At 44.5% G+C, this 15379-nt stretch overlaps 1 protein-coding gene across 1 annotated transcript; it reads right to left on the reverse strand.

Moving 5' to 3' along the window:
- Positions 1-3845: 3845 nt before the first annotated feature.
- On the reverse strand, positions 3846-13820 carry CAVIN2 (caveolae associated protein 2). Its single transcript, XM_036387035.2, has 2 exons — positions 13338-13820; positions 3846-6407 (listed from the first exon to the last, which is right to left on the reverse strand). Exons 1-2 carry the CDS (start codon positions 13728-13730, stop codon positions 5625-5627), a joined length of 1176 nt encoding a protein of 391 aa, XP_036242928.1. The 5' UTR covers positions 13731-13820; the 3' UTR covers positions 3846-5624.
- Between the last annotated feature and the right edge of the window lie 1559 nt (positions 13821-15379).

The raw sequence follows: 15379 nt of genomic DNA on the forward strand, positions 1-15379 counted from the left end.
TGTTCTGCTCTTTCACGTTGTGTCTGCACAAGCCTGAGCCTGCATGTGCAGCTTCATACTGGAAAGGCCAAGAGCAAACCACGTGTCCCTTCTGTTGGTGCAATCTGGGCTTGGTTCAGCTGCTGGGGATCACCCTGCAGAGCAGAGAGAGATGCAAGCTTGTTCTGTCTCTCCATTTTGGATTATGGCTGTTGGCTGAATGTGTGCGTCCTTGAATTTGCTAATTGTGCTTTTCTAATTATTCTCCAGCAATGGGCACTACAGATTTTCTGAGCACTTTGCAGCAGGACACAGCAGACTGTGTTGTAAGGGAAATGCAGGACAGCCCCACACACACACAGACAAAAATCATGTAATCTCTTGTGATGATCCAATGTGATTATCTGCTGGGATATTCCAGGGAGCTGGTTCCAAGGCTAGATTTTCACTGAAGGGAGTGAAGAGTATCACCATGATTATGGAATTTGGAGGGTGCAATGCAGCTGTGATCTGAGGGAGAGGAAATGTTGGAGAGTTTAAAGCCATTGAGTGGCAGAGGAGTAATAGTAGTGTGCAACCTTGCTGCCAGCCAGTATAATACAGTTCCCAGTTTGGATCAATTCCAGCTCTCAGACCCCAATTTACTAACCATGGGGGGAAGGACACAAGTCCTCTTTTAGAAGGTCAGTATTATTTAAGGTTATTGAAAGTGAGTAAACCTGTTTCACCTTTATGAAGAAAACATTGCTGTGGAGTTTTTAGGAGCCACACAGTTATAATGAATAATGAATATATGATACTTTGTGTAGTGTTTAGCTCAGCCTGAGAGAGAGAAAATAATGGAAGTCTCTTCTTTCTGCCTGGGTGTTCAAATGAAGGAAAATCAAAGCTGTTATACCAGAGCTATATATCAGCTAACATATTTTAGGAACTGTGGAATGATCATAATTACAAAAAAGTCCTCCAGAGAGAAATTATGAGTCATAGTTTATGTTCTCTTTGGTGTTGCTATGGAAAAAGAGGTTAGTGCCAATGGTCATACAGCAATATTAATCTCTGATCTGAAAGAAAAATAAATAACAATCTCTAGCTTAACCCAAAGCAGATTTATTCCCAGTTACTGCAGCACAGTCCATTAAAGGGGATAACCACATAAGAAAAATTAAAGATGACATTGATTATCAGTTTTCAACATGCAGTTAGGGAGAGTTCCTTATTTGAATTCAGACTCCCACAAATGACCCGGTGGAGTGAGAGGAAGGGGGGAAAAGGCAGTTTGATCAAAAGGAGGGCAGGAAAGATCAGCCACCACTGACAGCTGCAAGTATGCTGATTAAAATTTCTTTATGCATGCAGTTAGACCCAGCCCGGGGTGGAAGCTGGTTCAGTGCAAATCCTGAGACAAAACCCTGGCAACGGGCAGTCTGAGGCGGTGGAAAGCGGCTCTCAGCCTTTTTCCGTTTATTTGGGAGAGCCGGGGCGGTGAGTCAGGGAGCGGTGGATGCTTGGGTGCTGAGTCAGCACCTCCGGGGCTCTGCCAGTTCTTTCCTGCCCCCCGTTTCCTTGCCGAGGCAAAACCCTGACCAGGACCGGGGCCAGACAGCTGCGAGATTCACTTTGCTATGGGAGAATCCTTTTCTTTGCCCGTAGGAAAGATGACCTGGCACCTTCCCCTTGACTCCCAGAGTGAGTGTGTCTTAGTGGGTCACAGTAGAACTTTTACCCCTGCCTACCTGATGCTGTTCGCAAGAGCTGTGGCTATGCTCTCTCTGTCACAGGCAGCTCCCGACAGCACAGACCTTGCAGTCAGAACTTAGCTTGAAATTTTGCTCAGAGTGCACCCTGCAAAGCAGGGCAGAGCCTTCCTTTCTGCCACACCGCTGCATCTGCTGTGCTGATGGCAGGAAAGCTTTTTGTTGGGTTGATGAGCTAAGCAGATTGGATTGGGGAGATACAGGGATCTCGTGTCCTGCATCTGTGCACGCAGCTTACTGATGATCACAGGAGCTGTACGTGTGGCCCAAAACCATTGTGTGGCACAAAGCATCTTTTGAGCCAGCTGAAGGCTTTTCAGTAACCTTCAGGGTTGGACTGGCCCCTTGAGAAGAGTCTGACCTCAAACAAATTGCCGCTACTTCACTAATTCTTCTGAGCTTGCCTCTTTTTTAAGTGTGTGACTATCAGTCATCAGTTGTGCAGCTGTTTGGCATTACAGCCTGCAACAATAAAGGGTTTGCACTGCATCAGTGTTAAGGGCTGTCCAGGTGTATTTTACCTTCTGATCCTTTTCTTCTCCTCTTTCTTCTGTGTGTTAAAAGAGACAGAACATGCTTCACTCAGGTCTGTATGATGGCTTTCACTGCACTCCCTTATTTGACAGTGAAATGCTCCAGAAAACCCCTAACTATGCCTTTTCACAGAGGAGCTGGCTCATGGATTAGCACGTGGGGGTCAACATGGGATGCTCTTTGCTCTTCCCCCTAAAAGGGGACAGAAATGTCAGCTGGTTTTGTGTCATTGAAAATGGAAGTATCAGCAGCTGCTGAGTGCTGCTAGTTTAAATATTTATACCATAAGGGCTTTATCACACCCTTTTTCTTTGTGCAGAGCTGCCGCCGATTCCGGTGGAGGTCAGACTCTGAATCTGTGCAGCAGCTCACAGGTCAGGTCTTGCAAGGAATTTTGGTACAAGTGGAGCTCACTGTTACTGAGTTAGGAAGTGTAAACAAGCAGTTTTTAAAAAAAGTAATTATGTAGACAAAGCTGTCAGCACTATCACAGAATACTCGTGCATATGCCTGACATCTGCCAGCCTGATGAGATCCAGGCACATGCTTGAGATACTTGAAAGAATGCAGTGCTGCTGGTCCCACAGTCTGCAATCCTCTACAATCCCCCCTCAAACAGGAACTTCTGCAGGCTGATGTTTTCAGTCAGGCCTTGAGAATGGAAGGCAAGGGGAAAAAACAGCTTGGGCGACATCTTGAGAGCCTGAGCTTGCTTCCTCCTCTGGTTTATAAGGCAGCACAAAAGCAGACATTCACAAGTTGAGAGAACATTTTTCTCTCTTGCAAAGCATGCTCTCTTCTGTTTGTTAGGATTACAGACCTACCTGTCCTTGTACATGTGCAACTGTGATGGAGAAAACATTTAATTCCAGTCCTGCAACTGATGGCTGTGTGTGTGTGTGCTGTATTCTGAAGTGGGTATTTGAGTTAATTCCCCCAGATGCTCAGTATCTGCGTGTCCAATGGTTTTGCTGGATAGCATTGTAATGCTCTTAGAACACTGTGCATGGGATTCATTTCAGCATCTCTGAAACTGGATAAAGCATGGCCAGGGGTATTGTTTGAATTACAGCTTAGCAGGACAAACAAACCGGCGTATCTGAAAGCAAAATGTAAACATGATGCTGGGGCTCCTGGTTAGCACGTCGTGGCTGTGGGAGGTTGACAGCTGCTGCATAAAGGTTAAACGTGCCTTCTTTGGTCTGTCAGTAAAATTAAGCCTGCTAAAGACTATGTGGCACTCCAGAAGACAAGAGTTTATCTGTGTGCATAAACAGAACATAGTCTTCAATATAAATATGCTTTCAGGACTATTTAGGGTATTAGGAGTATGCTGCAGTCCAATAAAAAGATGCAGATTGAGCCAGGAGATTTTGGAAAGTGCCTGAGTATTTTTAGATGGGCTAGAAGTGTCTGGAAAGCAAAGCACTGGTGTTTGCATTGCTAAATAACAGCATAGGATGAGAAAGAAAATGGTATAGATACAACAGGGACATGAACTGAAGTAATAAATACTTGACCTTTAAATTTCATCATTGCCAGCTTCTCAGACTGCTTTCTCCCAAAGACTGACATGGCTGTGTTTTATATTATGCTTTTATTTGTCATATTCATAGTTAGTTACAAGTAAAAATTATTGAAATCCACTGTAGTTAATACAAAATAAAAATATAGCTGCACGAGTTATGCCATGATTTTTCTTACAAACAGTATCTTCTATATGATACCATGCACTTAAGAGCTTAACTCTTAACAGTACTTGCCTACACTAAGCTCTGACTAACTAACTTCCAGTGTGATTTACTGGTTACAGATATTATCCCTGTGGAATAATACCTGTTAATTATTTCATTATGGTACTTCTGCTGTAGCTTGTATTTCCCCTGTAATTTGTGATTCTAAACACAAAAGGAAGCAACCTTTTAGTGCAATGTTAAGTATCAGTAGAATTTTTATGTATATAAAAAAATAAAAATAACCCACTGCATAAACAACCAAGGATGTAAGGGAACTGTTGTGGGTATTGTGCTTCCCTTTCCTCCCTTGCCCCTTACCTTTAAGTGACAGGAATGAACATTCATAGTGAACAAACTCTTTCAATTAATTTTGAAAAATTACAGACTAGTAATTTTGAGAGCAGGTGTGTGACTTTGATCAAAGTTACTAGCAGAGAACCACATCCTGTGGCTTTGCAGGCTCATACTTGGGTAAACTCATCCCTGCCATGAAGTTCAATCCATAACACATTGTTCCCTTTGGACATGCCTGAAAGAGTATTTCACCTTTTTGAAGAAATTGTCCTTACATCCCTGTAATTATCTAACTTTCCTGTGTAGATATAGTTCTATATATGAAATAATCTGTAAAAAGATAAATTATGCTATTTTCAAAATACTCTGAGATACAAAGTTGTGCAGGTGCAAAATTTGATAGTATATTGCTATAAAGATTATGAATTTATTAGTGTTATCTGAGTATATATACTTTAAGCTGGGAGTATAGATTGAATACTATGGGGGGTTATTTTTGCTTTTTTTACATTTCATAGCATTTCATATTTTCTTCAGGATACCTTCATGTTCCTATCAAACACTTTTTTATTTTCAATTTCTGCCCCCTTAAAGGTACAGTAACTGATCACACATTCACGCTTGTCATTCATGTATTTCCATAACTGTTAGATTGAAAAATACTTTTTTTTTGCCCCCCCACCTAAACACAGTGATTTTTTCTAAATGAATAGTGAGTGACTACTGGCAAAAATCTTTCCCCCACTGAAATGGATGGAACTGGGTTTTCAGCTTTGCTCTCCAAGTACTCTGCTCTTTTAGTCCGATGGTGCCGTGGAGCAAAGCCCCAAACAAACTCTGCACGTGTGTGCACAATTACTGAGGCTGTTAGCATTCACAGAGCATGGCAAGGCAACTGAAATCAAACATTGCCATTGGTATTCCTACACTGACATACAAAACTACTCACAGTGCTGGGAAATTCTGGGGGGAAGAGAAGAGAACAGAAATGCTTGGGTCTTGACTACTCTCCACATGTTCCTCTGACCTAACTCTAAGAAAGCCAGCTGATCAGCTTGCTTCTACCAGACATCCTCTCCTCCTGCTAGTCCCCGACACCAGCTGGCAGCATCTCTAAATTCATCAACACCAGCGGCTCTGCCTGAAACAGAGCACATTGCAGCTTTAGCCCTTGACCTTGCCCACTCTGCATTCCAACACGATGCAATAAATTATCACTGCAGAGGAAAGCATGGAAGAGTCACTCCTCCTGCCTGTGCAGGTGAAACCAGTTCCTCCCCTCAGGAAAACCGCGTGCATCTGGCAGGAGAAGGGGGGCTTGGGCTGCCTACGCTGTTTGGTCCACCTGCAGGACGGCTGCTTGGGTCGTTTCTTCATCAGACTGCTCCATCTCCCCGCTAAATGGGTTTCTCTCATCCAACAGTTTCTGGCTAGAAGCTTCTAGAGGCACCCCGTACTCTTCGTCATCTTCCACGATGGACAGCTCGATGTTGTTGTTCATCGTGGCCTTCCCTTCCCCTCTGGCCTCCTTCTCCAGGGAGTCGCTGGCTGCCTGGCCCTGCTCGGCCAGGGAGGTGCTGGGGGTCATGTCCGAGTGCATGCTGGCGAAGGACACCTCGTCCTCGTTCTCGGCCTGCTCGGTGCTCGCCGTCTCTGAGGGTCTGTCCTCAGCTTCTGCAGGGCTTTCCCCTTCACGGCCTTTCTTCGTGCCGAATCCCACTTTGAAACCTGGGCCCTTGGCAGAGGAGGATTTCTGGTGATGCACAGTGAGTGACTTCTTGATCTTCTCTCTGCGTTCGGGCGACACGATCTTTGTGCTGATCTTGTTCATCTTCTTCTCAATGTTTTGGCGGGAAAACGCTTTCTTCAGGCTGTCCACCTTCTTGAGGCTGGATCTTTTGAGTTTCTCAGCTCTTGATTCTTCTGTTTTCTCCTCTGCACTGTCATCCAAGTCATCTCCCTCAGGAAACATTTCATCATCTGAACCCAACTCCACTGTGTGCAAGGTTTCTTCCAGTGTTTTGTTCTCATCCATGGGCTCCTCTTTTCCTTCTGTAATGCTAGGAATGGGCTCTTTTGCAAAAACACTGGCAGGGATCTCATTTTCCTCCTGAAAGAATTGACAATATTTGAGTTTCATAGTTCACAGGATACAAATTTAATAAATAAAGCACAACCCTGAACAATTATTTTCCCCCTCCTCAGGATGAGATGAATGCTGAACGTTTGTTGGTTTTTTCAATACATTTAACCAGTAACAAACCACTCAAAGCCCATTGAACCATTAGCTGGTAAAGACTTATGAGCTGTCAGCTGTAAGAGTACTCTTTCAAAGTGACTTGGGATGTATGCAGAATAGAAACCCTGTTCTTTTAATTTATATTAGATACTCTTCAGTGAGAGTTTAGCTGTCAAGTTGTACACCTGTCCCTGGGGAGAAGGGAGGGTATGGTGGGGAAGGGAGGTCGTACTGCAGACTTCCAAAAGTCACATAACCCCACAGAGCTCTCAGTTTCTTGAGCCAAAGACTCAGCATATCCCTGCAGAGGTGTTGGGTCCATCTGGGAAGTATCTCAATTGGCAAATGCAGTTAGCACTTTTGCCATATTCCTAGAAAATATATGTTGCTGTTAGAAATGGATTGTTGATATTGAGAAACCATGAAGTTTATGGTGCTTAGAGTGTATCCTATTTTACAGCTATTTACAGAAAAAAAACCAAAAACCCAAACTAATCAATTTTGTTGGTAAATATTAAAATGTGGATAGGACAACTCCTTGAAATGTAAGGATACAAATTTATGGTATACAAAAATAAAAAGACACTATACCACATAGGGAATAAGAGCTTATAGCTAACAGGGAAAGTATTGCTTTTTAGAAACAAAACCAAGAAAGGACACAGAAAGAAAGAATCTAAAAACAAAAGAGGCTGAGCAAGAGCAGGAGCTGCGGGTCATAACGAGGGATGTCCGTGCCCACCGAGTGCACAAGCTCTGCAACCCCGAGCAGCTCAGAGGCAGCACAATGAGCACTCTGTTCTCTGCAGGTTTTGCAGGCATCTACCCATGCAAAGAAAATGAGGCTCTTTGCACACTCCCTTCCCCTCTCAGCACTTGGAGCCTTGGATCTGCATAGTCTCTACTCATTACCTTCTTTATCGCTTTCAGACAGAGTGCATGCAATTTCACTTCCTCACATGCACTGGGAGGATTTTCTTTTCCCTCCTCCCTCCCCATTTATCTTTGGATACAAAAAGCAGTAAGTGCTGAGTGAAATGGTTGTAATAGTCTCAGATCTGTCCCTGGTGGGCCTGAGTGTACAGTTAAGGGGAAAAAAAGGCCACATACACATCCAAGTTCATGCTCATTATTTCAGGACTGAGCAAACAGTTGTGATCACTGCAGAGAATAGTGTCTTGGGTTAAATTTGCTGTCAAGGCTGTTGTACATGGCTGTTGTTTAGTCTGGGGAAGAGCAGGCTCAGGGGTGACCTTACTGCTCTCTACAACTCCCTGAAAGGAGGTTGTGGCCAGATGGGGGTCAGGCTCTTCTCCCAGGCAACCAGTGACAGGACAAGAGGACACTTAACTGTGTGTCAGTGATTTGAGTGTGCTGGTTAATATCCCGTGTGGATATAAAAATGAAAGGTACAAAAGAAATGGAGCTGGTCTGACAGTTTGTACATGCTTTGTTCCTGTGGGTTCTGCACACCTCTCTGTCAGATCCACTGGCACACAGCTGTGCAAGCCCTCTGCCCGCAGGGGAACATCTCATGAAGTCCACACTCTTCTCCCCACACCTATTATGTTGCTGCAACTGTCAACAACACTGACCAAGATAACAAAACAAAGGAAACCTGCACCAGCTTTAAGTGAAACCAGCTGTTAACTGCCGTACAAATATTTATATTTTTCCTCCGCTGCAGTTAATGAAATGTGGATTTACATGAGTGGGTGCAGCGTTGAATTATTCCCCAGAGCACAAGAACTCAGGATAAAACAAAATTTTCATGTCTAGTGCATTCTTTCCAAACATAGGTAATCACACACAGTATTAGACATCTGAACATTCAGGTGTAAGTGACTGAGTGGTATAGAAAGCTCTGATTTTAATGAGCAGAGAGGTGGGTTGTTAGTTTTTAAGTATTTTATCTAGAAAAGTGGTGTCATATGAGCTAAATCACAGCGCAGTCTGAGCCAGAGATGGGTCTGAAAGGTCCTTCTCAAGGTCAGTTTGGCTCTGTCTAGTGCTGCATGCAGTCTCTAGAATAATATGGATACAGATTTGATTACAATTTTTATCAGTTTTCTGACTGAGTAGAAGAAAGACTGTCAGACTACCCATGTTTATAAAGGGAAAAAAAAACCCAAACAAAAATACACTGCATAATAATGAGCTAATGACTGCATTAAAAGCAGATCCTAGGTGGTCCTTGGCTATGGGGCAGTTCTGGAATTCAGGTGATCAGCCCTCTGTCTAAGCTTCCTGCATGGCTCTGGAAAACATCAGCCTCTGGGCATCTATTTGTGTGCTTATAAAATGGGAATGACACCCTTCCTATGCCATGCTTCCCAAAGACCTCAGGATTACAGGAACCATGAAAGTGCAAATGAAAATAAATGAAGTAAAATGCTTTGAAAACATGAGGGTGCTATAGCAGGAATGCTCTGTGGTGGAACAGACATTTCTATTTCAAACATGGTTACTGATAACACCTTGTAAGTGGGCTACTGATAACTTTTTGGTCTAACAAGTTTATGTGACAGCTGTATTTTGTTTTTGATACATTTTTAAGCAGGTTGCTATTTCATTTAGGAAGACTAGAACAATACACTGAAAAATGCCAGCTGTTACAAACTGCATAACTATTTTCCATGCCAAAAGAAGTAGAACTTTGATCTCTTCTTCTTGATCTAATCTAAAATTCTAAGAAAGCAATACATCTTTGTATTTTCCACATCTGAATTCAAAAACAGCCCTTGCATTTTTTTTTCTCAGATGGGCTTCACTGTAGGTAGCTAGCTCCTCTGAATTTTATTTTTCCAGGTAGGAGATGAACAAAATAGTGGAAGTCCTCTGCATAAAACAACTCTTGCTAACACTGGTAATACTTGCACAGTTAAAATCAGTGCCTTCCTTGTGGCTTTTATCAGCCATCCCTGGCAACTTCCTGCAGGTCAGAATTTCATCCCTATCTTTTACAAAAAGAAATAAGATCCATAGGAGTGTACTACAAAACTGGGTGGCCTGAGTCAACAGGTGGCTAATTTACTCAGGAAGTGCTGATTCTCTGATGCTGAATGAGGGAAATCAATCTGCTTTGGTTGGTTTGGTTTCTTTTGTTATATTTGCTGTATGAGGCCATGACCTTCAAGAAGGAGAGAAAGCATTTTCCCAGTCCTGCTCCTCTGTATGTTGCTGTTATATGCCCAAATGATCAGTAGCCTAAAACTTGTTTTACTATACAAAATAGGTCAGAACATGACAAATCCTGAAACCAGCTCCAGCTCCTTTCCTTTGGACAAATGCAGCTCTGCAGGCTTGGGTGTCACGGTGGGGAGGGAGGGCAGGAGCAAAGTGCCACCAGCCCATTTGCACACCCTGGGCAGGCTGGGGTGGTGGCTGCACTGTCCCCTGACCTCCCACAGCACAGCTGGGCCAAGCCCAAAGAGCTGTGGGAGGTATTTCTGTCATTAATCAACATCAGAGTATTCTCCCTGCAAGGCTCCAGCAGAGAATACAGCATTATCAGCTTGTAGTTCTTCTGGTTCCCTCACTTGTTTGTTTGTGAGCTTGAAGCTGCTTCTGCAAAAGAATATTGCAGTGATCTGAACAAAAAGGTACCATAAAACGGCTCATTTCTAGTGCCCTCCTCTTGCTTCATTTTAGGATGAAGGATTTACCAACAGCAGTATCTGAAAAGGACTTGCACTTTAGTATGCTTGACCCCAAGCTGCAATTTTGACTTATTTTATCTGTCCTATTTCCATGACATTTAACCAGTAATCATGACATTTAATTGAAAAATTAAACATGAGCCTTTTTTTAATCTTCCATTCTGCTTTTGCAGCTGAAAAAGCAAACAAAACCCCCACCAAACCAGAACCAAAAAGCTGGTCATGTGGCGAGAACAAAACAGAGGGGAACAATGCCAAAGCTTAACAAGGATTTTTAAAACAGTCACTTCACTGTTTTGCTGAATTGCTGTGTCATTTATAATAACTTTTGCATCCTCAAATTCTTGGAATGGAGCTCCCTTAAAATATGCCACCAATTAAAGAAATATATGCAGATGTTCTAGGGAGAGAAAACTAAGAGCATTTTAATGGAAAATATGTAAATAGGTGAACTTTTCTAAACACAGTTCATTCTCAGTACATATGCAGAGGGAAAGCTGATGCTGGCACGTGGCAGCACAACTTCATAAAATGCAGATCTGGAGCTCAGTCGTGTGTTTTGGCTATGCTCAGTGCTCCCACCAAGTATTAGGGAGTTTAGGGTATATGCTGAATGCAGAACTGAATCACAAATGTGAATTTTTATTTTCATATTGAGCTGTCTGCCTGAGCTGGAGAAGCTGATTCTAATGAGGAACATGCTCTGTGAAGTCTGGCATTGTTTTTTTCCAGTGGAGAAGAAGGATCCCCCAGCTGAAGAGGAGTCCCATACATCCAGATTCCCCTTTGTTTTCACAGGGATCTGGCGTCAATATGGCTTCATTATGTGACTTCTCCTTCCTGCAATTGTTTTTCCATGGATTCCTGTGCAAGGCAGGACAGAAACCCAGCCAGCCTGCTGTTTATCCCCTGTGCAGCTATCCTAGCAAGGCAGTGCCCTGCTGACCACCAGACTGTCCCTCCTGCAGCCTGAAAGGAGGGACAGTCCATGCTGCCATTTAACTGCAGGCCACCACCAGGAGCAATTCAAAGTTGTTTTGGTTTTTTTTTTTCTTAAGCAAATTTAACTGCAGTGTTTCTTTTTTTAAGTCTTGTGCTCCTGATCTGCACTGGCTTGGGACTGGTTAAGTTCATCATCCTGGACTGTGGTGACATATTTTCTGGTGAGAGATGGGAACAGAGTCACCTAAATCCCTGTAAAAGCTGTGGAGAACAGACCTGCTGTCCAAAGGGACAGGCAGAGGATTTTCTTTATCTGTTGTACTGGGACACGTGCCTGTGTTGTTTGCCTTAGGTTTGTGCACTATTAAGGAAAGGTTCAGAGGTTTCAACAGGCCTTAGCTTACACCCCTGTTTAGTGTCAGGAAACGAGCCAGCAGGATGCTGCTTTACCCCTCAAACCCTTCCTGGGGATTTTTACTGCTGCTTTTACCCAGTCCCTGCAGATTTCTGCCAGTGGAAGATCCCCACCCAAGCTAACCCCAGCTGTCCAGCACACACAGAGCTCTGTTTGTCTTTCCTCCCTGCATTATGTCATCCTAAAATAGTAAATACTGAGTTCTCCTGAGGAAGACGCTCCTTGCAACAGCAAGGCCTTAATTCTCACGCTCAGAGGTATGAGAAATGTTAAAAATTACCTTCCCCCAGGCCTTGTTGGGGCACCCACCCCACGGGACAATGTCTAGGTCTGAACCTGTCAGTTCATTAGCCACTCATTAGCTAACAGGGCCTGGGAGATGGCACAGCCATGGATCCTAAATTACTTGCAGAACTGCAGAGAACATGTGTCTTTTAATTTACCCAGTCTCTGGAATAATTTCCCCATTCCTTCTGGGGTGGAAACATGCTGCAGCTCCTCCTCTTCTGGCCCGACAAGCCTGGACTGTAATTTGGGAGAACAATAAGCAGGGAGGTGGGGGTTTCCTTTCTGGAGGAATTGCCTGTGCACTAACCAGGCCTGCCAGCTTTTCACAATCAAGCACCGCTCTCTTATTTTGGGATTGTTTAGGAAAAAGCCCCAACAAGCCAAGGGGCAGAGTTAGTGGCTGACAGAGGTAACACCCAGCTGACAAGCTCAGAATGGTGAGGAGCCCGAGCTGTGACTACCCCAGCCCAGAATTTGCTCTCCTGCCCTCCCTCAGTGATTTGTGGAGGGCTGTCTTTATTTTTTTTAAATATGTGAAAGTCAAGTCCTGTGTTTAGTTAAAGCTCACGGTGTGCTCTATCCAGACCATTGCTTAAAAAGGGGAAAATATGCAAACTGCTGCTATCACTGGATGGACTCCCAGGAAGCTGAGTTTTTAAGCTGAATTTTTAGCTCATCCCTGCATGGGCCAGATCAGTCCTGCAGAGTGAAGCAGGGGCATGAGGAGATAGGGAGATGCAGCCCTGCCCCTCTCCGGCTTCCAAGGGCACTGGCAGTTTTTAGGGGCATTTCCACTGCAAGTTTGCAAAATGGGCTCTTTCCTCAAGTTTCCCAAGACTTTGGAAAAACATAAGGGCCCTTCCAGTTTACTTGAACCCCAGAACACACAATAAAACAAACCTCTCCCCAAACATATGCTAGGAGTTAGTAAAACACGGCTCTTTCCCTTCATTTGCAGAGAATAGAAGCTGGCAGATTTCTCACGCGTGCCAAGAGTTAGCAAAACAAGGTCTCTTTCCTCACGTTTGCTTGGAGTTAGTAAAAGACAATTTTATCTCCAAACTGCAAGAGTTAAAGAGAAATTCTATTCTATTCTGTTCCCAAAGTTTGCTAAAAGTTAGCCAAAGAAAGGAAAACAAAGAAAAAAAAAAAAGTGTTTCCCTGAAGTTTGCAAGAGTAAAAAAGAAAGACAGCTCTTTTCCCAGATTTCCTAAGGGTTAGGAAAATATGCTTTCTGCACGTCCACGAAGAGGACAAGCGGGCGTTTCTCCTGAATTTGCTCAGAATAAAAGAGGGCGCGTTCCCCAAGTTTAAGAGTTAGCAGAAGACTACTCTTTCCCTAAGTTTGCTAAGGTGAAGAGGTTTTTCCGTCCACGTTTGCCGAGTTAGCACAAAGCCAGCTGCGGTGTCCGAGTGTGCGGAGGGTGAGCAGGCAGCGAGCAGCAGCAGCAGCAGCAGAGGGCAGTTCCCGTGCCGGGATCAGAGCAGGGCTCTCACCTGGAAGATGAGCACCTTGAAGCGGTCTCGGCGGAGCAGCTGGGCGTGGTGCTGCTCCAGCCGCCGCACCTGGTCGCACTGGCGGTCCAGGCGCTCCCGCACGGCGCGGGTGTGCGCGCACACCTTCCGCGACTTCTCCAGCAGCTTCTCCACAGTCTCGCCCGTGGCGCCGTGGCTGCGGCACAGCTTCACCAGGTCCGCCTGGATGCCCCGCACCGCCCCTTCCAGGCCCCGCTGCCTCTGCTCCATCTGCCGCTGGTGCCCTTCCACCGCCTCCAGCATGGACACCAGCTTCTCCAGCAGGGCCAGCACGGTCAGCGCGTTCACCTGCCCGCCGCCCGCCTCGGCCGCCGGCAGCGGCGGCACCGCGCTGCCCGCCGCCGCCTCACCCATGGCTGCGCGGCCTGCACCGCACGGCGCCACCGGGGCCGCTATAAGGGCAGCGCCGAGCCCTCCCCCGGGGAGGTTTCGGGCAGGGCCCGGCCCCGGCCCGCCCTGGGCAGGGCTGTGACCGCCCCGGCAGCGCCCGAGCCTGCCCCGGGCCCGGGCAGGGCTGTGACCGCCCCGGGCCCGGCCCCGCTCGGAGCGGCCCGCGGTGAATGGAATGAGCTGCCGGCCCTTGCTCGCTGCCTCCTCGGCAGCATCAGTAGATGGCAGGAGATACCGCGGAATGCAGCCCCTCTGAAGGAGGAGAGGGAGCTTGTGTTGGTGGTGATGGTCCCGGGGAGAGGTTGTGGGTGTAGACTGGAGTACAAGCTAGTCTGAAGGCCTTAAACTAATAAAAATAATTAAAAGTTTTTAATCATTGCTGTAATCAATATCGAAATTATTGCAGTAATCGTATGTCAACGTGCTTTTAAAAAAAGCATACTCTTTAAAAAAGTAAATTACTGCTGTAATAAATACATTAGTTATTACATTAATCACATATTAACGTGCTCTGACAATATACAATATACAAAAAGATACAATATACAAAAATTATATCAGTACATTTATTCTTATATCAGCATCCTGATGATAGTTTGTAATAATTGTTATAATAATTAACAAACTTAGGAAACATTTACTCGTGATGAATCAAATTGTTCCTTCCACCCTGTGCAACAAAAGACGGGGTTTTGGGGTTTTTTAAAAACAATAATGCAAATATTTTTATCTCCTCGTTGTTGTTATTATTACAGGGCTTTAAAAATTATTTAGGTGATGATTATTCTATTCTATTCTATTCTATTCTATTCTATTCTATTCTATTCTATTCTATTCTATTCTATTCCAATTTGTTTGGTTAGTAAAAAATCCGAAACAAGCGTAGTGTTGCGTGGGTGGAGGGAATTCCAGAAGCTTGGATTCCCTGCATGGGATGTGGAGATTAGCTGGGCACTCTGGTTGTCCTGCCCAGATTCTCCAGGGTTTCTTCAGTAAGAAAGAATCATAAGGTTCAGTGTGGCTGTTTTGGGGGAATAGTGATAAACTGGGTGTGGTGGCAGGGGCACTGTGTTCCCAGGCACCAAAAGGAGCTATTTGGCATGGAGAAATACCAAGCTGTTTATTTCGAATAGAGCATAACTTTATCTGTTATCACCAGGGGAAATGTTGCAACATTCCGTGGACTTGGGTGGCTCATCCTGTACTGATGTTCTCAAGCAGTCAATATCTGTCTTCTCTCCTTTACATTTGCTTGGAAACAGGACTTCTTGCTGCAACACAGATGTTTCCAATGCTTGGGTATGTAGGATTCTAATATTTGGGTAGCTGAAATATAACATTTTCTAATATTTGGCCAAATATGCTTTGTGATTTCCCTACATCCTGCAGGTTAAAAGCGTCTATTTGGAGTCCAAATGACCATGATTTCTGACCTTTCCTTTGTACACAGAAGAAAAGAAAAAAGCATTTTACCATGAAAAGGAATAAAACCTAATGACTGAAGAGCTATGCAAATGAGTTACCCCTTTCAAATACTGTGTGCTTGAGCCCCTGAATGTTCTGCAATGTTGCAATGTTACCTTTTTCTGGTCCTTGCTTTTTTTTTTTCTCCT

This window comes from Molothrus ater, chromosome 7 (genome assembly GCF_012460135.2).
Source record: "Molothrus ater isolate BHLD 08-10-18 breed brown headed cowbird chromosome 7, BPBGC_Mater_1.1, whole genome shotgun sequence".
Classification (NCBI taxonomy): domain Eukaryota; kingdom Metazoa; phylum Chordata; class Aves; order Passeriformes; family Icteridae; genus Molothrus; species Molothrus ater.